We start from the raw sequence: 22054 nt of genomic DNA, 5'->3' as shown, positions 1-22054 counted from the left end.
TTTGCTATAAAACATCCCACCACATCCAAGCTTTTGGTTTTCATTTCCCTTTCTGTATGACTCTATTTTTACCCTGTAGCTTCTACACAGGGAGGAAGAGGACAAGAGTAGTGCAAAGGCACCCCTCCGTTTATGACGCTACCTTGGTGTGTCTAGGTTTTCCCATGTGGTACAGGACTATAATTTCTGATTGTGCTTCCTGATTGGAAACATATATAAACTTCAGATACCTTTAAAAGTAGTTAAGACCTGAGCTGTTGGGGCTGGGTGGTAGCGCACCTGGTTAAGCACATATGTTACAATGCACAAGGACCCAGGTTCGAGCCCCCAGTCCCCACCTGCAGAGGGAAAGCTTCACAAGTAGTAAAGCAGGGCTGTAGGTGTCTCTCTGTCTCTCACCCTTTCTATCCCTCCCTTCCCTCTTGATTTCTGACTGTCTTTACCCAATAAAATAAATAAATAAAGATAATAAAAAATTTTTTAAAGAAACTTTAAAAAAATAGAAAAGAACCGAGCTGTTAACCCATTCTTTCTGTCTTTACCCAATAAACTAAATAAATAAAGATAATTTAAAAATTTAAAAAGAAACTTTTAAAAAATAGAAAAGAACCGAGCTGTTAACCCATTCTTTCTGTTGTGGAGCCTGTCAGGATATTTGTAAGTGAGCAGCTGTCCTTCTACCCAGGTTCCTGGTCCACTGCCTTTCCTACACTGCAGGTGTCTATCTAGAACCTGCAAACCACATTTAACAACAAAGCAAAGTGTAAAGGCAGCTCTGCTATGAAACAAACCATGTAAATAAACCAAGGGTAAGTAATTGAATTATATCCATACCATTGGTTCTCTACTCACATAAATAACATGATTGGATCTTTAAAAATGACTCCTCATGAATCTCCTCTATCCTTTAAATAATTCTAAGCTGTGTTATTCAGTGCCCAATATAATTCATATTATGTTTGGAAATGAAGATGGATTATAATCTTCCACACTCATCTGGATGTGCTGAATTGACGTTCTCATGACTGTCCTGTCGTGATTTTACCTGAGATGTCTAAAACACTCTCTCTGTGTCATGGCATAATCTAGAGTGACCAATATTTTATAACCCCCAGTCACACTGCTTCCTTTCCTTGTATGACCTGTTTGTTGTTTGTTATTAATTTATTAGCACAGCTGAAAAAAGGATGGAATCTAGGTATAGCCTCTTATAAAGCTGAAGTTTCTTTTTCTGTACTTGCTGTTTACCTAACTCAAAGTCTTCTAATACTCTCAAGTAGATTCTAAGTTTATACTGTCAAAATCACAATGGGAGATCAAACAGATAATTATGAGGTAGAACATAGAATATTTTACCTGTGATAAAGGTAGTGTCATATTTATCATGTTACTACACTGACATTGACAAGTTCTAAAATAGTTTAAAGATGCAGCTTTTGCTTTTTAAATAAGAAAACTATGCTTTGTACAATTAAAAGCATCTCAACATGAATATATGTGTGAAAAATACCTTCGCACAAGGTATTTATTTTAAAGTTCCTTCAGTACACTAATGGCATATAATTTAGTTTCACAGCTCAGTGTGCTGTAATCAAGAGTGTGAATAGGCAATCAAATACTTCTGTGAAATTCTGTTCCCCCAGCGAATTCATGGCAAGCCTGTTGCTATGGTACAGTCTCACCTGGGACTTGTTTAGCTTCTATTGCAATCAGATATGTTGACAATAATGAGTGCAAGAACAGAAATCCTCATAGAAGTTTCAGAATAGAGAAATACAGATAGATAAATGGAGCAATGTGATTCTTCTTCCATGTTCGTGTTCTTACTTGTGACTTAAGAGACTGGAAAGCCAGTGAAAGCCTCACTGTAAAATGAGTTGGATGTCTTGGAAGGCCTGTTGTTCAGGTGGAAAGCTATGGCAAAGATCACTTCTAAACGACAGACTATTAATAGATTTGCACTATCCACAGCTGCTGCCTGGAAGTTTGGAAATTGCCCTGGTTATTTGATACCACCAGGGTTCTTATGCCAGATATTAGATTGGAAGAGATCACGTCAGAGTTAAATAGCAAAGCAAGCAGAGGTCTGAGATGGGCCACTTATGCTTGTGTTGTTTCTAAGAGGTTGGTCTTCCTCTCTTCACCTCAAGGTCACTGTCATGTCGTATACCTAGGTTAGCTTGTGAGGCTGACAGACAGTGAGGGAGAATAGCAGCTCCAGGATTACACCTTGGCCTCATGTTCTTCCTGTGCCATCTGTACTGAGCATGTGAACTTAGACACTAAGATCTGTATCAGTCTGCCATGAAGGAGGCCTTGGTGCTGTGGTCTCTCTTCTCTCTGTGCCTCTATCAGAAAAAGGAAGGGAGGAAGGGAAAAAGGAAAAGGGAAAGGAAAGGAAATCATTCTGATCATGCTTAATGGAAGGAGACCCTGGTTCTGTGATCTGTATTACTGGCTTTCCCTCCCTCCCTGTCTCTCTGAAAAAGAAAATCATTCACTTTAAGGAAGTTGTAGGAGTCAAATCAGAAGTGTTCAACACAGAGATTATTTGTTGGGCAGTATCTGGTTCATAGGTACTATAGAAAGTACCTAATAATATTATGTTAGTATCACTAGACCCTTACTCTGCCATAAGCGGGGCTAAGCCCTGCTCTGTGGTCCTAGAGGATAAGTCAGTAGAGACTCAAGTCCATGCCTTTGCATTGAAAATGCTACTTTCCTTCAGTGTTACTAATGTATGCTATGACAAAACACAGAGATGTCTAAACCAGCACAAGTCATGACCAATGAAACCCTAAGATCCACAAACTACACGTTGTTTTATTGTTTGTTTGCTCTTATCAGAGTATTGCTCAGCTCTGACTTGTGATGGTGGGAATATTATTTCACCTCACAGTTTGACATAACCCCATAAAAAGCTTGCTGTCACACATATATGTGCCTTAAAGGGACCTTTTAGTTCAGGTTGGAGTCAAGGATAGTGCTAGCTGGCCATGTGATCTTTCTCCAGCTGACAGGTGTGGAAGGGAAATTGGGGCCAGCTACTCTTCTATCTGTTGAGAAGAACCTGATCTTCTCATGACATGCCTGCTCATACACAGGCCTCTGGGGCAGAGGGCCACTCTTGGGCAGGTGCCAAGGAGAGTGCTGGTCTCTGTAGTCAGGCCTCAGCCAGGAGCACTGCCTGAACCTGAGCATCAATACCAGACATTCATTAAAAGCAACACTTACCCATTCTTCTCCTTCTCCTTCTTCTTCTTTTTAGTTTTATTAGTGATTTAATATTGATTTACAAAATCACATGTCAACAGGGGTATAATTCCACACTATTCCCACTACGAGAGTTCTGAATCTTCAGTGTCCCCACTGCAATCCATTACACTTTCCCCAAGGCTGTAGACATGGGCCAACCATCGTCTCTACATTCTGCCTACATTTATACATAATAGGCCCCTTTTTCTTCCTAGTTCATTCCTCTCTTCGCCTCCAAGGCACTTATGACAACATAACTACCTCCATATGTCTGTCTCCTTTTCCTTTTCTCTCTCTGAGTGTTGATGGAGCTAAAGTCCATAGCCCTCTTTCCCTCCTATCATTCCTCCCCCGTTGGGAGTATGGATCAAAGTTGTTAAGCGCAGGTGGCACAAAGTGCAAGGATAGGCATAAGGATCCCAGTTCGAGCCCCCGGCTCCCTACCTGTAGTTGGGGGGTTGTTTCACAAGTGGTGAAGCAGGTCTACAGGTGTCTATATTTCTCTCCCCCTTTCTGTCTTCCCCTCCTCTCTCCATTTCTCTCTGACCTATCCAACAATGATGACATCAATAACAATAAACAACAAGGGCAACAAAAGGGAATAAATAAATAAATAAATAAATAAATAAGCAGATATTCTTTTTAAAAAGTATACATGATAAAACTATTTATCCCACCCAGCATTGTCTTGTGCTTGTATGATTCCACTGCTCCTAGCATATATGTATTTTTTTCCTTGGAACTTCAGATAGGACAGGATAAAGAGAAAAAGAAAAAAGAGCCACCATTCACTGTTCACAGACCTTCTCCTTGGCACTGTGCAAAAGCCCCACTCTTAACATATGTTAAAAGTATTTGTCCTGCCAAGTGTGCTTTTACCCAACCAAAAAAGGAATTTAGTTACCAGTTAAAGATTTTATTGGGCACCAGGCAATGATGCACCTGATTAAGAACACATAGTACTAAGCACAAAGATTGTGCGATCTGGATTTGAATCCCCAGCTTCCCGCATGCAGGGGGGACACTTCACAAGCAGTGAAGCAGGTCAGTAGGTGTCTTATCTTTCTATCTTCCCCATCTCTCTCAATTTCTCTTAGTCCTACCCAATAAAAAGGGAAAAATGGACACCAGGAACAGTGGATTCATAGTACCAGCACTGAACTCCAACAATAACCCTGGAAGCAAAAAGGAAGGAAGAAAGAAAGAAAGAAAGAAAGAAAGAAAGAAAGAAAGAAAGAAAGAAAGAAAGAAAGAAAGGGAGAAAGGAAGGAAGGAAGGAAGAAGGAAAGTTTTTATTTGTTACAGGAGGGGGAGAATTAGAGCATCACTCTGGCACATGCAATGTAGGGATCAGACACTTGTTCTTCTGTCATCATTTGTCAATAGTGGTGCTTTAGCCATTCCTTTCTTGTGATTTTATACAAAAAATTGGATCCTATGCATATGAGGATTATGAAAGGAGAACAGAGATGACAAAAAAGAGCTAGTGAGCATGGAGTATCATCAGAAGATGGAAGAAGTAAATTACTAACTGAGTGGTCTGATTAACATACAGTGCTATGAGCCCAGTAAAATTGGAATCCAGTACTTCTATGTATGGGCCAAACTCTCTCTTCTTTTCCTTCTACTAAGGAATTTAGAATATATCCTGGAATTTTTTTATCAGTGAGGTTCTTGTAGAATAGTTCATTTTAAAAAATGGTCTGTTTGTTGTTTTATCTGAGAGAAGAACAGCATTGTTCTGACATTTCTTTTAGTGTGTAAATCTTTGTAACATCATTATGGTTTATGCAACATTTAGTGTCTTTGCTTATAGTTAACATCATTATTGATAGGCGAGCTGGAGTTTATAGACATTAAGCTATTCCCATAGTCAGACAGCTACCAATAAACACAGCCTAGATTTCAGAAACTGTTGTCTTCTGTCTTCTGATCTACTTCAAATAATACACCTTTAAAGAGAGTCACAGCTTTGATTTTATACCACTACCACCACCACCATACTTATCATCATCATCAACATCATCTTGATTGAGTAGTTGTGGTACCATAGCATTGCTCAATTCTGACTAATGATGGTGTTAGGGAATTGAACTTCTGAGCTTTGAACCTGAAAGTTTTTTGTTTGTTTGTTTGTTTGTTTGTTTGCCACCAGGGTTGTCGCTGGGGTTTAGTGCCTGCTAATCCACCACTCCCAGAAGCCAGTTTTTCCATTTATTTTCTTTCTATTTTTGTTTGAAAGGGCAGAAAGAAATTGATTGGGGAGAGGAGATAGAGACGGAGAAAGAAAGATACATAACTACAGACCTGCTTCTCTATTCATGAATTGTCCCCCAGCAGGTGGAATGCAGGAGCTCTAACCTAGGTCCCTGTGCATGGTGATATGTATGCCTCGCCTCCCCTCCTGAGAGTCTTTTTACATAACCATTGCACTGTCCCCCCCAAGCCCCCACCCACCCAAGATCCTAACTTTTAAACAGTAGGACCCAGGTCAGCAAACAGCAGTCTACAGCCCAAATCCAGCCTATTTTTCAGTAGCCTAAAAGCTAATATCTTCCAGGATTTGGCAAAAATTGGTGTCTTACAGAATGGGGGGGGGGGGGGATGAGGATAAGTTGAAATCAACTTAGGTGGTGATTGTGCTATACTTTGGTGGAGAGTATGTTAGAACATACATATTTTGAGGTGTTAGGCTACAGAGCTGCAACTTCATATTGCTTTGAAAACTAATGGAAAATCAATTAAAATTGAAGTTATTAAAATGGTAGTTTTTTTTTTTTTCCCCTCCAGGGTTATTGCTGGGCTCGGTGCCTGCACCATGAATCCACCGCTCCTGGAGGCCATTTTTCCCCCTTTTGTTGCCCTTGTTGTAGCCACCTGGTGGTTATTATTATTGCCATTGTTGATGTTGTTCGTTGTTGGATAGGACAGAGAGAAATGGAGAGAGGAGGGGAAGACAGAGAGGGGGAGAGAAAGACAGACACCTGCAGACCTGCTTCACCGCCTGTGAAGCGACTCCCCTGCAGGTGGGGAGCCGGGGGGTTGAACCGAGATCCTTACGCAGGTCCTTGCGCTTTGTGCCACATGCGCTTAATCCACTGCGCCACCGCCCAACCCCCAAAATGGTAAATTTTATATTCTGTATATCTTAACACAAGGTAAAGCCATGCATATAATCATGTAAGTATATAAAATCAACTTCTTAAAGCCTATTACTATATTGAATACATAATCAGAATGATTTGCAATAAAATAATTATACCTTCAAACTGTTATATCAAAAATTTACCATTTTACAGCTTGTATGTGATATAGCTATACTTATTTAGAGAGTACTGCTGGTTTACAAAACAAATATATAAGATGGTAGCTCAAAGGCAGCAACCAGACAGACTCTCCAAAAGAAAACTGATTCAAATCTTGGAAATTCTAAGTGAGAACAGGATTTTAAGGCCTGTAGGAGATGAACTATAGAGGAGGGGACAAAGAGGAACCATACCCGGAGGAATATTGTAACTCATCTATAAGCCAGCAGAAAGCTAAAAGAACAAAGGAAAAGCAAAACCCATTGTCCAGGCAAGAGGTGCCCTATTTGGGGAAATAGGGCAGAGATGCCCACCTGTGGAGTCATCTTAAATTGCCTCAGTGGAATTCAGCTAAAGACAGTACCAAGGGATAGTTTGGGTGAGGTGGAGTTCCCCTAATTTTACTGGACTTACAAGCTGTCTGTCTATTATTGTGTTGGTTTGTTAGCTTGTTAGTTCATTGCTGGTTGTTGCAACTTGCCTGCCTCCCCTCAGCTCTGAATTTACCACTTTTGAAAGTATTTGCCAAGAATGGCAACTTAATCTTTTAGTCTTATTCCCTAGTATTATTATTATTAGTTAGATCTGCTGGAGAAAAGGAGATTAAACGTTGTCTTGTTTTTGTTTCTCTTATCTTTTTAATACTACTTGCTGTGATTGAAGTAAGTAATTTGAATAATGGAGGTGTGTCTTGGTCATTTACTCTTCTCTATTTTTTTCAGCAAATAAAGATTTATATGCATCATTATCACCAACTGTGCAGTTAATTAACTCTTAAGTAAGCATCTAACTTTAGGTGATATGCACTACTAGTCTTACTAATTTTGAAATGTCTGCACTTAAGAGAATCAAATAAATTGTGATTTTATTTTATTTTTATCTTTTAATTTTTTTGTTATTTTATTTATTTTTTGCCTCCAGGGTTATCTCTGGGACTTGGTGCCTGCACTACGAATCTACTACTCCTGGAGGCCATTTTTTCTATTTTGTTGTACTTGCTGTTTATCCTTGTTGTTATTGTTATTGCTGTCATTGTTGTTGGATAGGACAGAAAGAAATTGAGAGAGGAGAAGACAGAGAGGGGGAGAGAAGCGACTCCCCTTCAGGTGGGGAGCTGGGGCTCAAACCAGGATCCTTAAGCTGGTCCTTGCCCTTCACGCCATGTGCACTTAACTTGCTGTGCCACCGCTCAGCCCACTGATTTTATTTTATTTATTGGACAGAAACAAGAGAAACCAAGAGAGATGGGAGGCAGGGAGAACCTGCAGCACTGTTTGATCACTCATGAAGCTTCCCTGTGCTGCTGGAACATGGACCTGGAACTTGGGCCTGTGCACACTGTAACCTGTGTGCTCAGCCTGTTGCACTACCACCTGGCTCTGAAAAGAAGAATTAAAACACCTTGCCATCATGATCATGTCAGGCATATGTCTTCATGAAGATTCATTGCAGTTGGGAAACCGTTTCTTGGTTCCATGCACTTTCACCCCAGCTTCTCCAACACTGTTGAAGAGACTGTCTCCACTTAATGTTTTGGGCCCCCTTGTAGAAATCTAGATGTCTGCATATGTAGGAGCTTATTTTGCTGTATTTTACCCCACTCTTCAGCTGGCCTTATCACTTAATTGTATTTAATAGTACTTCAGAGGCGAAGGATAACTGTGCACTGTATGTGTTACTGATATAGCATAGAGATTCCAATATATATTTCCATATAGATTGTGTATTGTTATATACACTCTTACATGGGGTATAAAAGTCAAGAATAAAATAATTCTTTTTTCATATATCTAGCAGACTTCAGTTCTCCGGACTGGTATTTAGATAGAGACAGAAGCAGACACAAGCACAACACCAAAACTTTCTTCAGTGTAGTGGGGACAAGCCTTGAACCTCAGTTGTGCACATGGCAAAGCCAGTATGTGCTGGTCCTTGGGAGGGAATTGTGAACAGATTAAAACACTCAGTGTTTAACCCTAACAGAAAGAGGAAAGTTGATCCTTTAAAACTGGTTTTTGGGAGTCAGGAGGTAGGACAGCAGGTTAAGCACATGTGGCGCAAAGTGCAAGGACCTGCATAAGGATCCCGGTTCAAGCCCCCAGCTCCCCACCTGTAGGGGAGTCGCTCCACAGGCGATGAAGCAGGTCTGCAGGTGTCTTATCTTTTTCTCCCCCACCCTGTCTTCCCCTCCTCTCTCCAGTCTTCTCTGTCATATCTAACAACAGTGACATCAATAACTACAATAACTACAACAACAATAAAAGACGAAAAGGGCAACAAAAGGGAAAGTAAATAAATAAATTTTTTTTAAAAACTGGTGTTTAACCTTTGTGTGCAAATCTCTTAGGGGATTTGTTCAAGCACAGATAGCTGCCCACCCCCTTTTCTGATTCAGAGAGTCCATAGCAATGAGGTACTATTGAGTAGACTTGCTATTATTATTATTATTATTATTATTATTATTATTATTATTATTTGGACAGGGTGACACACCCAGCTGTACAAGGCCCTGAATTCAAGCTCCCCAGTCTCCACCTACAGAGGGGAAGTTTCACAAGCTGTGAAGCAGGTATCTCTCTTTCTCTGCCTCTTTATCTCCTCTTCCTCTTTCAATTTCTCTCTGCCCTATCAAATAAGAGAGGAAATGGAGGCAAAAAAAAAGAAAAATGGCCGCCTGAATCAGTGGGTTCATTGTGTTGACACCAAGCCTGGTGGCCATTAAAAAAGTATATTTTTAATTTGGTTTACACCTCTAAGTGACTATACCAGGCCATCTCTAGCACCTTCATACTGATGTCTTTCCACCAATGCCTACTGGCTTACCCAACCAGGTTCTCCTTGCTAATCTCAATTCTGTGGTCTGACTTTAAAGGTTTGTCTTCATTTGACTTTGCTTGTTTTTCCTCACTTTGTTTATGGGTGAGATCATTCAGTATTTCCCTTTTATGCAAATTTATTAGACTATTTTTTTTAAGTTACCAGAGAAGCTTCTGTACCATACACCTTGACATTTCTCATTTGTACCTAGCCATACAAAAAAAATGCTTTTCTTTAAATGTATTTTAATGTAAGATTTTCTTTAATTTAGTTTCCTAAAAAGGGAGCTTGGGTATGGAAGTTGCAGATAAAAACCTCAACTCAGAATATAAATTTGGAGTACCTTGTGAACTTTATGATTTTTCTGTCTGCTTCATTAAAACTAGATGATAACTATCAAAACTAGAACCTGATGTTTTCCTTGGTTTGGTAGGAGGATAACACATGAGATACCTTCATACGGCTCATCTCCTGTGAGAATTTTAGCTACTGAGACAAAAATTCATCTCAGTGGGAACATAAATGTATCAACAACATTAAGTAGTGGGCATGGCTTAGGGCAGCTAATCCAGCAGGTGTCTTAATAATGTCCACTCTTCTTGTCTTCGGAGTTGTGTAACATTAACAACTGTGATATCTCATACTTGATGAGTATTTGTTATGGAAAAAAAGGAATTAAAAACTTGTCTTCCAGTATATAAACTTTCTAGCATTTTTTTAAATGATATCCCTTAGGATGGCCCTAAGCATTTTCCTGGAGGTCCCAGTGGAGACTCAGAGCAGTTTCAGAAACTGGATAATGGTTATGCAAAGATTTTTGATGAGTGCAACGATCCCAGGTCCCAGGCTCAATCCCTGGCGGCACCACAGTAAACCAGAGTTGAGCGCCATTCTGGCTAAAAGGAAAAAGAGCTGTGCACATCCTTCAGTGTGTCGATTTCACTTGGTGTTCTCTAGTGCTCTGCACAGCCAGTGTACGGAAGATGCTCACTTTATAGCGTGCTTACAACTGCAAAGAGCAACCTAAGAGTTCATCCTGACGAGAACATGCAAACACAGTATGTTGTGGTCCTATAATAGAGTGCTGCTGAGCAGTGAAGATAAAGGAACTACATCTACCCATGTTGAAACTGATAAATCTCAAAATCACAGCAAAAAGCAACTTATAAGAATGTGTACATTTTTCCATTGGTGTGTGCATATGCAAAGCAATGTTATATTTCACTATGGGTCAGTATATGTAAGATAAATGACAAGATATTCAGGTGTCTGTTAAATACCAAATTCAGAATAATAATGTCTTCTGCAAAGGAGAAAATGGAGAACTTAAGGAATTTTATTGTATCTGTAATATTTTATTTTTTTCATTCCTGTAGCAAAATGTTAAGATTTAGTATATCCTAATGAGGTTCTCCAAAGCTGTTACTGTCCATATATTTCTCATATACATGTCACTGACTATTATTATGACATATCAGTAGCCTTACTTTGCTTCTTACGTTTGTTTATGATCTTCCTTCAGAATTTAAGAGGAAGCTGTCATATACTAAATCAGTGGCAAAAGCTTATTTTTCTTGCACTTGCCAAAAAAGAACTAGCGTAACACACTCCTGTAACTGAGATACCTAATTTTAGATACTGATTTGAAGGGCAGCCTTCATACTCCATATTCAGAGGATAAAATATAAGAAGTAGAAATTTATAGATGGTGTCTTTGCATAATCTTTTTAATGAGTGTTATTTTGGAAATCATTAGTTGTATTTTTCTGTGACTGTAATACTGTCTTCCTCACCAGTCAGTCAGTGAAGCCAGTAGAGAGAATTGTCGAATATGTCTGTTGTACTCATCCGTCTTGTGCGTGTTCTGTTTTTATTCTAGAGGAGTAATCATAATTTTACAGTAAAGCATGCATATATTTTACTTGTAAATATTCATAGGTATTACAGATTTTATGTCTTATAATCTCCAGATACTTTGATTTTAGGACTTTTATCTCATCCTGTTTGTGAGAAGTATGCACAAGTAGTGAGTAGGGTAGTTTTGGTAATTCCAGCCAGTGATATTCATTGTTGTAGTCTACTGCCAGTGGAAATGTGACTTTGAACTTAGTCTGTGTAGACATTAGAGAAATTTCTCAGCATTTTTAAGTAAAAAATTATACCTTTATCATGGATATTTAAGCACACCTAGTAGCTTATGTGATTTTATGTGAAGGAGAAAGAGGAAAGCCAGAACCCCACTCTGGTACATGCAGTGCTAGGAATTAAACTTAGAGCCTAGAGCATGGGAAGCTAATGTTGAGCTATTTCCATGGGCAAAACCTCAGCTGAATCCTGCAGGATCAATGTCCAAGTCTATGCTGCCAAATCAGTCTAGTTAAAAAAAATGAGAAGAAAAACTACTGACTCTGCCACCAAGCATAAACATAGTCCTTTGTGTGGAGGATATTTCTGGATGAAGAACTTGATGTTTAGGCTGATTGCAGGGGGCGTAGCAGAGAGGTGGGAATAGAGAGAATTAACTTTCGTGCTTCCTGATGTCAAAGTCTACACTTGAGTCATAGTCTGGCGTCCTTTTTTTAAAAAAACAAAAATTCTGTTACACAAGTCAGTGATTTTCTTTCAAATCAACTTTTTCCAAATAATATTCCTGTATAAACAGGACTAATTTATGTGATTGTGTGTTAGTATTCAAAACACATTTAGATAAGGGAGAAATATAAAACACTTAATATAAAATTAAGATCTTATGTCTTAATCTCAAACTTTCTTCTTTCCTGCTGCATTTGCTGCCTTTTCAGCCATGATCTCGGTTCTACCTTCTTCTACACTCTTGAGTCCCCAGCAGTTCTTCCACATTGCTCTTTTCCCTTCTTTCGTGGGAATTCCTGAATGGTAGAAGTCAGCTGGACTGTCAGCAGTGGCTCCCAGCTGGAAGTACTTGAGGATGTCATCCCTGTCATTCTTGTAAAATCTTCTTGGATCTCTCCCAGCTCTTGTCTTCAGTGCTTTGAGATCATCTTTCCGTTCACCTCTCAATTATGGAGTTTTTGTACCAAACCAGCTGCTACATTCTGTCTTTGCTCATTTCTTGTTTTTTTTCTAAAGTTTATACACTGATTCAACACACTGCAGGACACAGTAGTTCTTCTCAGGATCAGGTGTAATGATTGGCTTTCTATAGAAGTTCTCTTTCCTTTTTTTTTCTTTGATCTGTGTTACGGTTCTCTTATTTGATTGTGGTTTGTCTGCACTGAAGTTAATGTACAAACAAGCCAACTGCTTGATACACACAGGATCTCTACTGTGGCTTGTCAGCTTCTTGGCAACCCCAAAGGTACCTGTTTCTACACCAGGGAGAAGGAAGTGCCAACTTCTGCACAGGCAAGAAACTACTCATCTGTTTCCTAAAAGTATTCTCAAAGGGTCAGAGCCTTCTACAAACATACAAATGAGTGTATTTTTTTTCTGTGTCCTAATTTAGACAAGCCTTGACTCTGCATGGTCACTTTGGGCCATTTCAGGATGCAGTGAACCTTTGGGACACAAATGATGTATGATGGCTTCAGGGCTAGTTTCCAAATCACAGATCACTTTCTACTGGCAGCCTTGTTACTAGCAGCTCTGCTTTTGTAAAAAGAGAAGCATGACAAACAATTGAATAAAGTAATTGAAAAATGGAAATGAGTGTATGGGAAAAAGTGATGCTGTTTAAGTGTAAAGAAAGAGTTGTATCAGGTAAACTATTATTCTTACCCTGCGGACCGCAAGCTGTTTCCCCTGAGAAGACATCTGTGACACCCTCACATGAGGCAGATTTGAGCCCCTGGAACTGGGGGAAGCTCCTTTTCTCTGCCTTTTTCTTAATTAATTTATTGGGTAGACACATAGAATGGGCCCAGCAGTCACACACCTGGTTGAGCACACACACTTTACAAAGCACAAGGACCCAGGTTCAAGCCCTTGGTCCCTACCTGCAGGGGCAAAACTTCGCAAGTGGTAAAGCAGGGCTGCAAATGTCTCTCTGATTCTATCACTCTATCCTCTCAATTTCTCTGTCTCTCTATCCAGTGATAATAAAAATATATTTTTTAAAAACCCAAAATGTTAAAAGAGAGATAAAAGTAGAGCTTCCTCCCTGTGGATGGGGACCAGGGACTTGAACCCTGGCCCTTGTACAGTGTAACACTGAAGTGGATGCTTCTCTCTTTCTGTCTGGCAATGTCAGCCCAGAGTGCTGAGCTTTAGCAGGAACAAACAAGAATTCTTGTTTGTTTGTTTGTTTGTTTTGTTTTGAATCCATCAAAGTGGATCACAGTGGGAATGGTTAGGCTCTTACATACTGAGACACCAACACTAATCACTAGACCTCACCTCCCATATTACTGAATTTCAATCCATTAGTATAATTATTTAAATTTTTTAAATTATCTTTATTTATTGGATAGAGACAGCCAGAAATCAAGAGAGAAGGGGCAGATAGAGAGGGAGAGAGACAGACCCTTGCAACCCTGCTTCACCACTCATGAAGCTTTCCCCCTGCAGGTGGGGACCGGGGGCTCGAACCCAGGTCCTTACGCATTGTAATATGTGTGCTCAACCAAGTGCGCCACCCATCCAGCCCCTTCTTTTATAATTTTTTAATTTTGCTTTTTTTCAACCTTTTATTGCCCTTGTTGTTTTATTGTTGTAGGTATTGTTGTTATTGATGTCATCATTGTTGGATAGGACAGAGAGAAATGGAGAGAGGAGGAGAAAACAGAGAGGGGGTGAGAAAGAGAGACACCTGCAGACCTGCTTCACTGCCTGTAAAGTGACTCCCCTGCAGGTGGGGAGTTGGGGGCTCAAACCGGGATCCTTAACGCTGGTCCTTGTGCTTCGTGCCACATGCACTTAACCTGCTGTGCTACTACCTGGCCCCCTAAAAAAGAATTAAAAAAAAAAAAATTTAAAGAAATTCTCTTAGACTAATAATGGATTTTCCACAGTTATTATCTACTTGACTTTTTGTTCTGAACATTCAACGTAATCTGAAAATATTAGACAGGAAATGTTAGGCCTGTTATGACTGTATTGTGCAGCACTGATGAAGCCACGGTTATGTATCCAGCCCCCTCCTATACTCACTCACCACCCGGGTCATTAAAGAGGACTCTATGGAGTAGAGGGCATGTTTCCTGATGTGTGTTCTAAGAGGAGCCAACTGCTCCCATAGAGTGTATACATTGCCATGCACAAAGATCTGCATTCAATCCCCATTCTTCACCTATGCAGGGGAAGCTTCACACTTGGTGAAGCAGTGCTGCAAGTGTTTCTCATCTCTGGCTCTCCCTCTCCTGTATCTCACCCTCAGGGGGGAAAAGTAATGACCTCCAGCAGTGGTAGATAGTATAGACGCTGAGCCCTAGTGATAACCCGGTACCTGGTGGCAAAACAAAAGCACCTAAGACTTGCTGGTAGAGTTTGCCTTTACCCGATTCCAGAAGGAACTAATAGTTTCTCAGTAAATTGGTTTTGTTATTGCCCGATAGACACAGATGTACTTATTGGCATAAGTAACATTTTAAGTGGTTTTTATTTTCCTTTTTAAAATCTTTAAGTATCTGGGTATAAGCTTCATAAGCCTGGCATTTTTCAGTAGCAGTCATTGTCCAGTTAAAGTGGCTATAGCTCAGCATTTGCTTGGAGTGGATCTGTAGGCAGGTAGGACAGCAGGACCAGGGTTATTCTGAGATGTTATTGTGGTTTCACATCTTGGAGTGCACCTAAACTGACTTGTGCCCAGCGTGACATCATTTCTGTTTATTAATGTCTTATCAAACTAACAACAGGATAAGTACCAGTGAATTTAGAACAGTTTCTGTAATAAAGCTTATTTGCTTCATGGTACATCTTAGACTGAAGAATATAATTTCTCTAGACAATCTGGCCAGCATTTTAGTACAGTTTTAAATTCTTTATTGTGGATCAGTATTTTTCATTTATTTCCCTTTCACACAGTGAGAGGTGAATGATTTGTAACAACAACAAAATTTTGTTTGCATCATAAGAAAATTGAAGAAAAAAACTTTGTGGGATTGGAATGATTTATTTTTTATTTACAATTATAGACTTAGATACAACATAATAAAGTGATTCTCATCACGGGGATGAACATGTTATAATGCAAAGCTGTACTACATTATGAGGGCATTAATCTTGTCACCTCATCCAGCATGGAGCAAAGTCAAACGATAAACCTGAGAGAAGAAATGAGAGCTAAGGGGATAGGGAGGACCATGCCAAAGACACGGTAACTTTATTTCTGAGTCTCTAAGATTTATACAGAAGGAAAGCAATTCTACACACAATACAAGATTACACAAAGTATTATGATTTACTGGCAGTTAGTTAAAGATCAGTCAGTTACTGTAAAGATCAAGAGATTACTGGCATTTGCTTGCTTCTACATACTATTTTATGATTATTCAGCAGCCGACTATTGTTCCCTAAGATTAATTTGTCCTGCCAAAATCAGCAGAGCACAAACAGGAGTTGCAGGAGTTCACTCAGAGGCCATGGTTTTCTTTATCCATGCTTTCCTCTTGGCAGCCTCATTTACAGAGGGCCTGGTAGAGGCTCGCCTTCTGGGGGTCCCCTACACATTAAAATTAGTGACTAAGGGGAGTCGGGCAGTAGCACAGTGGGTTAAGCGCAGGTGGCACAAAGCACAAGGATCCGAGTAAGGATCTCAGTTCGAACCCCTGGCTCCCTACCTACAGGGGAGTTGCTTCACAAGCAGTGAAGCAGGTCTGCAGGTGTCTTTCTCTCCCCCCCTCTGTCTTCCCCCTCCTCTCACCATTTCTCTGTCCTATCTAACGACGACATCAATAACTACAACAATTAAAATAACAAGGGCAACAAAAGGGAATAAATAAATTAATTAAAAATATATTTATAAAAATTAGTGACTAAGAGTAGTATGCTTATGTAGTGGGGTGGTGGGGTGGACTGCACCCAGTAGAGAGCACACATTGACATGTGCAAGAACCCAGGTTCTGTCCTAGCTCCCCTCCTACAGAGGGGGACACTTCTCAAGTAGTGAAGCAGGTCTGCAGGTATAACTTTCTCCCTCTCTATCTTCCTCCTCTCTCAACTTCTCTCTTTCCTGTCTAATAAAATGGAAAAAAGAAAAAAGAAAAGAGAGAAAGAAGGAAAAAATGGCTGCTGGGAGCGCTGGATTGTTTGTGCAAGCAGACCCCAGCTATAACCCTGGTAGCAATTTAAAAAAGAGGAAGAATGAGCTTGTGTTGATTTTGTCTCTATTGCTAGTGCACAAGGAAGTTCTCTTCAACACAACACTGTAGCACAAATACTATTTGAGTATTTTAGAACCAAGAATCAGCCTATTTACAGACTCTCATCCCAAAGCAAGGCTGATACTCTAATATTAGCCCTACAGTTTGAAAATGCTGTGGCCTAGGGAGTGACCCAGTGGGCAGTGTTGGACTCTCAGCATGAGAACCCGAGTTCTATTTCCAGAATCACATCTGCCAGAGAGACTGTCTGCTTTCCCCCCACTAATAAATAAGCTCTTAAGTTTGGAAGAACTACAAAACAGTAGATCATTTAAGATAATGGCTCCATCCTAAACTCCAAAATTTACAGAAACACTACAGTGTTGTTATGGCTGTGTTCTTGTGTTTTCTGTGATGTTCATCAGTTGCAGCCTCTGCCTGAGTGGGTCACCTTGGCATCTTATCTGCCTTTTCTTTCTTTGAATCACAGGAGCTTCAGTTCCAGCGACTCACCAGAGAACTGGAAGTGGAGAGGCAGATTGTGGCCAGTCAGCTAGAAAGATGTAGGCTTGGAGCAGAGTCACCTAGCATCGCAAGCACCAGGTACAGTCATGTCTCTGTGTTTAATGTCAGTCACCTGTCTTCAGTTGTCCTGGGTGTAACCAGTGGTTCTGTGAGCATTGTTACAATTAACTTGCCTTCCTGAATCTGATAGCAGATCTGTCAGTGTATTCTGATTTTAAGAAGCTTCTTCAGTACCGGTTGCCTCTCAGTGCCATGCTTAGTGGTTTTGTTTGGCCTGGTAAGCATCTGTAGGAAATGCTGTGCCACCTTTAGAGAATGGATTATTCATATGGAGACAGTTGATGGGTGTGTACCACTATCATTTGCTAATTATTTTGTAATTGGCTTGGAAAACCTCATTGAATTTTTTTTCCCTTGCTAAGAAATATTTCTAAATGAGAGCATATTGGCATTTTTTGTATACCCTTAATTAAAATAAACTCATAAGTAGAGTTTTTCTAAAACTTCAAAGTAATTACATGAAATAATTTAGTACATTCAAAATATATTTATGTATATATATATTATTTAGAAACCATGTCTTGTTTTAAGTTGAAAAAGAATACTTCCTTAGGACTGCTTAAAAATATTATTGCCACTGGTATCCAAACAATGAAATCACTGCTTCTCCACTGTGTTTTTCTTAGTGATTACATATTCCAGGAAGCCTGCCCTAAAGTACTTGACTTTCCAAGTCACTGTGTGGGTGGTAGGGGTAATGCTTACAGTACATCTCTCGACATGTTGGTGCCATTTCTCTGCATGTGTCTGCAAAATGCCTTCACCTCACCTTGGGTTCTTTCCCCTTGCCTTGTTTGCATGCTTGAGCTTGGGTTAATCATAGCAAAAAAAAAAAAAATCTTAATTATGCATGTACAGACTATTGTATTTTACTGTCAACTGTAAACCATTAATCCCCCAATAAAGAAATTTAAAAAAATAAGATCTTCAGTAGAGAACTGCTCATGGCTACTCTTTATTAACTGACTGATGATGTGAATTTAAAATTTAGGTACATATATGTGTATATGCACACACACACACACACACACACACACACACACACACTTGTCTCTGGCCCTTACATAGTTGTGCATATTGGTATGTTTAGTATAGCTTAAAGATTATTAAGAACCTTTAAACACAGATATTACATTATGTGATCATTTTTAAAAACAGATCTACATGTTTTATAGTTTTTATGATATTTTTATAAGAAGAAATATTATAGGATTTGAATATAAATTTTTCTAACCTTGACTTTGTACTACTGAATGGATTGATCAGCACTGATATAGTATAAACACCTTTGAACCAAATTACAAGTTACAAATATAGAGGATGCGACTTTGACGAACATTGTAAAAATCCTATTGCTGGGCCTGCGAAGTAGATCACTTGGATGGTGTACTAGTTGGCCATGCCCACAACCCAGTTTTAAGCCACACTGAAGAAAGTTTTGGTGCTGTGGTGACATTCTCTCTGTGTCTCCGCGTGGCTCTTATCTAAAGTAACTGTACTGTTAGCAACACTGTATAATGTTGCATGGTGTTTAGTGTTGTTTATGAGTGTATGTATATGTGATAAAAACAAAAATATTTTGGAGTGCACCAGTTTAAAATAATACTAGGCTGAGGAAGCAGTATAATGGTTATGCAGACAATACTCATGCCTGAGCCTCAGATCTCATAACTTCAGTTCCCAGGACCACTATAAACTAGAGCTGAGCAGGGCTCTGATAATAAAAAACAGTAAATAAATAAAATAATGCTACCACCAGGATAACATAAGCAGTTAATACTTGGTTTCTAACCAAATCTGTATGTAACATTTTATTTAATTAAATGTTATCATATCTGGGGGGCAAGGCAGCAGGTTAAGTGCACATGGCATAAGGATTCCAGTTCGAGCTTCTGGCTCCCTACCTGTGTGTGTGTGGGGGGGGGGGGGGTTGTTTCACAAGCGGTGAAGCAGGTCTGCAGGTTTCTATCTTTCTCTCATCCTCTCTTGATTTCTCTCTGTCCTGTCCAACACCAATAGCAATAACAGCAACAAGGGCAACAAAAATGGGGAAAATGGCCTCCAAGAGCAGTGGATTCATAGTGCAGGCACCAAACACTAGAGATAACCCTGGAGGCCAAAAAAAAAAAATTACCATCTGGAAACATGACAAAATATTAACACCTGTTATATGAGGGGGTGGTTAACATATGTCTGATTATTGGTATAATTTCTTTGCTTTCCTTTAATCTTTAAAATAATAAATAAGCCGGGAGTCGGGCTGTAGCGCAGCGGGTTAAGCTCAGGTGACGCAAAGCACAAGGAGCGGCATAAGGATCGCGGTTCGAACCCCGGCTCCCCACCTGCAGGGGAGTCGCTTCACAGGCGGTGAAGCAGGTCTGCAGGTGTCTATCTTTCTCTCCTCCTCTCTGTCTTCCCCTCCTCTCTCCATTTCTCTCTGTCCTATCCAACAACGACAACAACAATAATAACTACAACAATAAAACAAGGGCAACAAAAGGGAATAAACAAATAAAATAAATATTTAAAAAAAGAATTAAGAAAAAATAATAATAATAAATAAGCCAATATAGTTGAATTGACAAATTTCAAAGTTTGTTAAAATGTATTGTTCAATATATGTATATGTTAGCCAAACACACGTCACAGTGATGTTGGTGCTTTGTGTTAGGGCTCAGTGCCCATGTGCTCTGGATTAATGGGTCCTGTAGAAATGGCAGGTGTACTGTCAGGAGGAAGAAGGTCTGCACTCTGTCAGTACAGGCTTTTTGTGATTCCACAGTGCAAAGGAATTTCACACTGTGGTGGTATTTGGGCACCAAGAGGCCCAGTGCAGTTAAAGTTATCCTAGAGAAACCTAGCAACTTCCGAGACTGGAAAGGTAGTCTGCAGTTGAGCCAGTAGTGTAGCAAGTCAGTTAAAAAGAAGAGCCATGCAGGTCTTGTTGACAGCCATGCTGAAGTGAGCACTGCCCTCAGTTTGCTTCAAGCACAGTGTCTGTTAGATAAAAACAAATGGTTGTGGAGCAGGAGCTACTAACCCTTGGGTTGAGTCTTTTTTTTTTTTTTTTTTTTTTCTATAATGTTGTGGTTTGACTGCAGCTACTTCTTGGCAGAAAAGATTCCTCACCAGTCCCGGGTCTTGTAAGTAGGGAGCATGCTATGATAGGAGTTTCTGTCTGCTTTTGGAGCCCTGGGTGCCAGTGGCTACCAAGACCAGAGACGGGCACAGTGCATACATATCCTGGCAACAGAATGGCCCTTGGGGAGATGCAGAGGTATGTAGGGCTTATCTCAGGAGGATACCATAGCACAAATTCGAAAAGGGAATGTGCCCTGGCATGTTCTATATAGACCTTACATTCTAGGTACTGTAGAGCATGGGATTACTCTTTTTTTCTTAGACTTTTATCCAGGGTCGAACATTCTGATACCAGCCAAGTTTAGATCCCCTTGGGTGGGAGAACAGTAAATGGAACCAGAGTCCATGGCTTATCCTGTAACATCTCCCTAGAGAATGCAAGGGTACAGGAATGGCCAAGCCTGTGCTATTACTCTGTTTGTTTTTGTTTTTGTTTTACTGGCTGTGGAATTAAATAATACTCTTTAAGTAATTTATAAAATTAATGTGTAAAGAGAAAAATTCACAGATCTACAATTCAGGGAAAACTACTTCATTGTAAAGTCAAATTTATTGAAATATAATTCACTTAGAGTAAAATTTGGGCTAAGGTGATACGCAGTGTTAGTATGTGAGAAATCTCAGGTTCATTCCTTGGCACCACCAGTTATAATCAGACTGAGTGGTGTTCTGCACTAGACAGACAGACAGATTAATGAATAAAGTGATGTTATCTGATATTTTTGCACATTGTTTTAAGACTTAATTGTTCCTTTGAGAGCAGTTGCTCTCTTCACAGTGTCTGCTGTTTATTGACTGCTGATAGTGTTAGAAAGTTACTCTGGGGGGCCAGACGGTGTCACACCTGGTTAAGTGCACCACTACAATGCACAAGAACCCAGGTTCAACTCCCTGATCCCCACCTGCAGGGGCAAAGCATCCTGAGTGGTGACTGCAGGTATCTCTCTGTCTGTCTCCCTATCTCCCCCTTCCCACTCAATTTCTCTATCCAATAATAAATAAAGATATAATTTAAAAAATAAATAAAAAACAAAAAAGACAAGTTATTCTGAGAGAAATCTTGTGAATATCAAGAGAAGGCAGTAGAAAGAAGATGAGATAACTTCACACTCTTCTAAGGTTTTCTCTCCCTTTTCAGTTTGTAGTCCTGCTAAAGTAGAATTTTTTTAGGTTTCAAAGAGGTCACACAATCTTGCCAAATAGCCTTCTTTTTTAAAAAAAATTTTAAAAATATTTATTTATTCCCTTTGGTTGCCTTGTTTTGTTGTAGTTGTTACTGTTGTTGTTATTGATGTTGTCATTGTTGGATAGGACAGAGAGAAATGGAGAGAGGAGGGGAAGACAGAGAGGGAGAAAGAAAGATAGACACCTGCAGACCTGCTTCACCGCTTGTGAAGCGATTCCCCTGCAGGTGGAGAGCCGGGGCCTCGAACCAGTTTCCTTATGCCGGTCCTTGGGCTTTACGCCACCTGTACTTTTAACCCGCTGTGCTACCGCCCGACTCCTGCCAAATAGCCCTCTTATCACCACTGAAGAAAATACTTTTGTTTTTAATGAAGAGACTTGATGTCTCACTGTCAATCAGACCTTTTCTTTATATTTTAGGGTCTCTGCTGGTACCCACCAGGCTACTAAAGATTCTAAAGAAATGCTTTTAGGAGTGACAGAAGTAGA

The 22054-nt window shown here is 39.8% G+C and overlaps 1 protein-coding gene across 19 annotated transcripts in view; it reads left to right on the top strand.

The window, feature by feature from the left end:
• PKP4 (plakophilin 4) overlaps positions 1-22054 on the top strand; it is a 198687-nt gene that overhangs the window by 87113 nt on the left and 89520 nt on the right. For 17 of the 19 annotated variants that reach the window (XR_009545963.1, XR_009545965.1, XR_009545964.1 and 14 more), the window contains one exon: positions 17145-17257. Coding sequence is in view for 13 of the 19 variants with exons in the window: in XM_060177885.1 (XP_060033868.1) it covers positions 17145-17257 (113 nt within the window). In the remaining 6 variants the exon portion in view is untranslated. Of the gene's footprint in view, positions 1-9043; positions 9130-17144; positions 17258-22054 lie in introns of all 19 variants that reach the window. The other 2 variants (XM_060177891.1, XM_060177890.1) reach the window with 1 other exon arrangement.

This window comes from Erinaceus europaeus, chromosome 18 (assembly GCF_950295315.1).
Source record: "Erinaceus europaeus chromosome 18, mEriEur2.1, whole genome shotgun sequence".
NCBI classification, from domain to species: Eukaryota; Metazoa; Chordata; class Mammalia; order Eulipotyphla; family Erinaceidae; genus Erinaceus; species Erinaceus europaeus.
The sequence above is the reverse complement of the archived record's forward strand: the minus strand, read 5'-3'. Positions and strand labels throughout refer to the sequence as shown.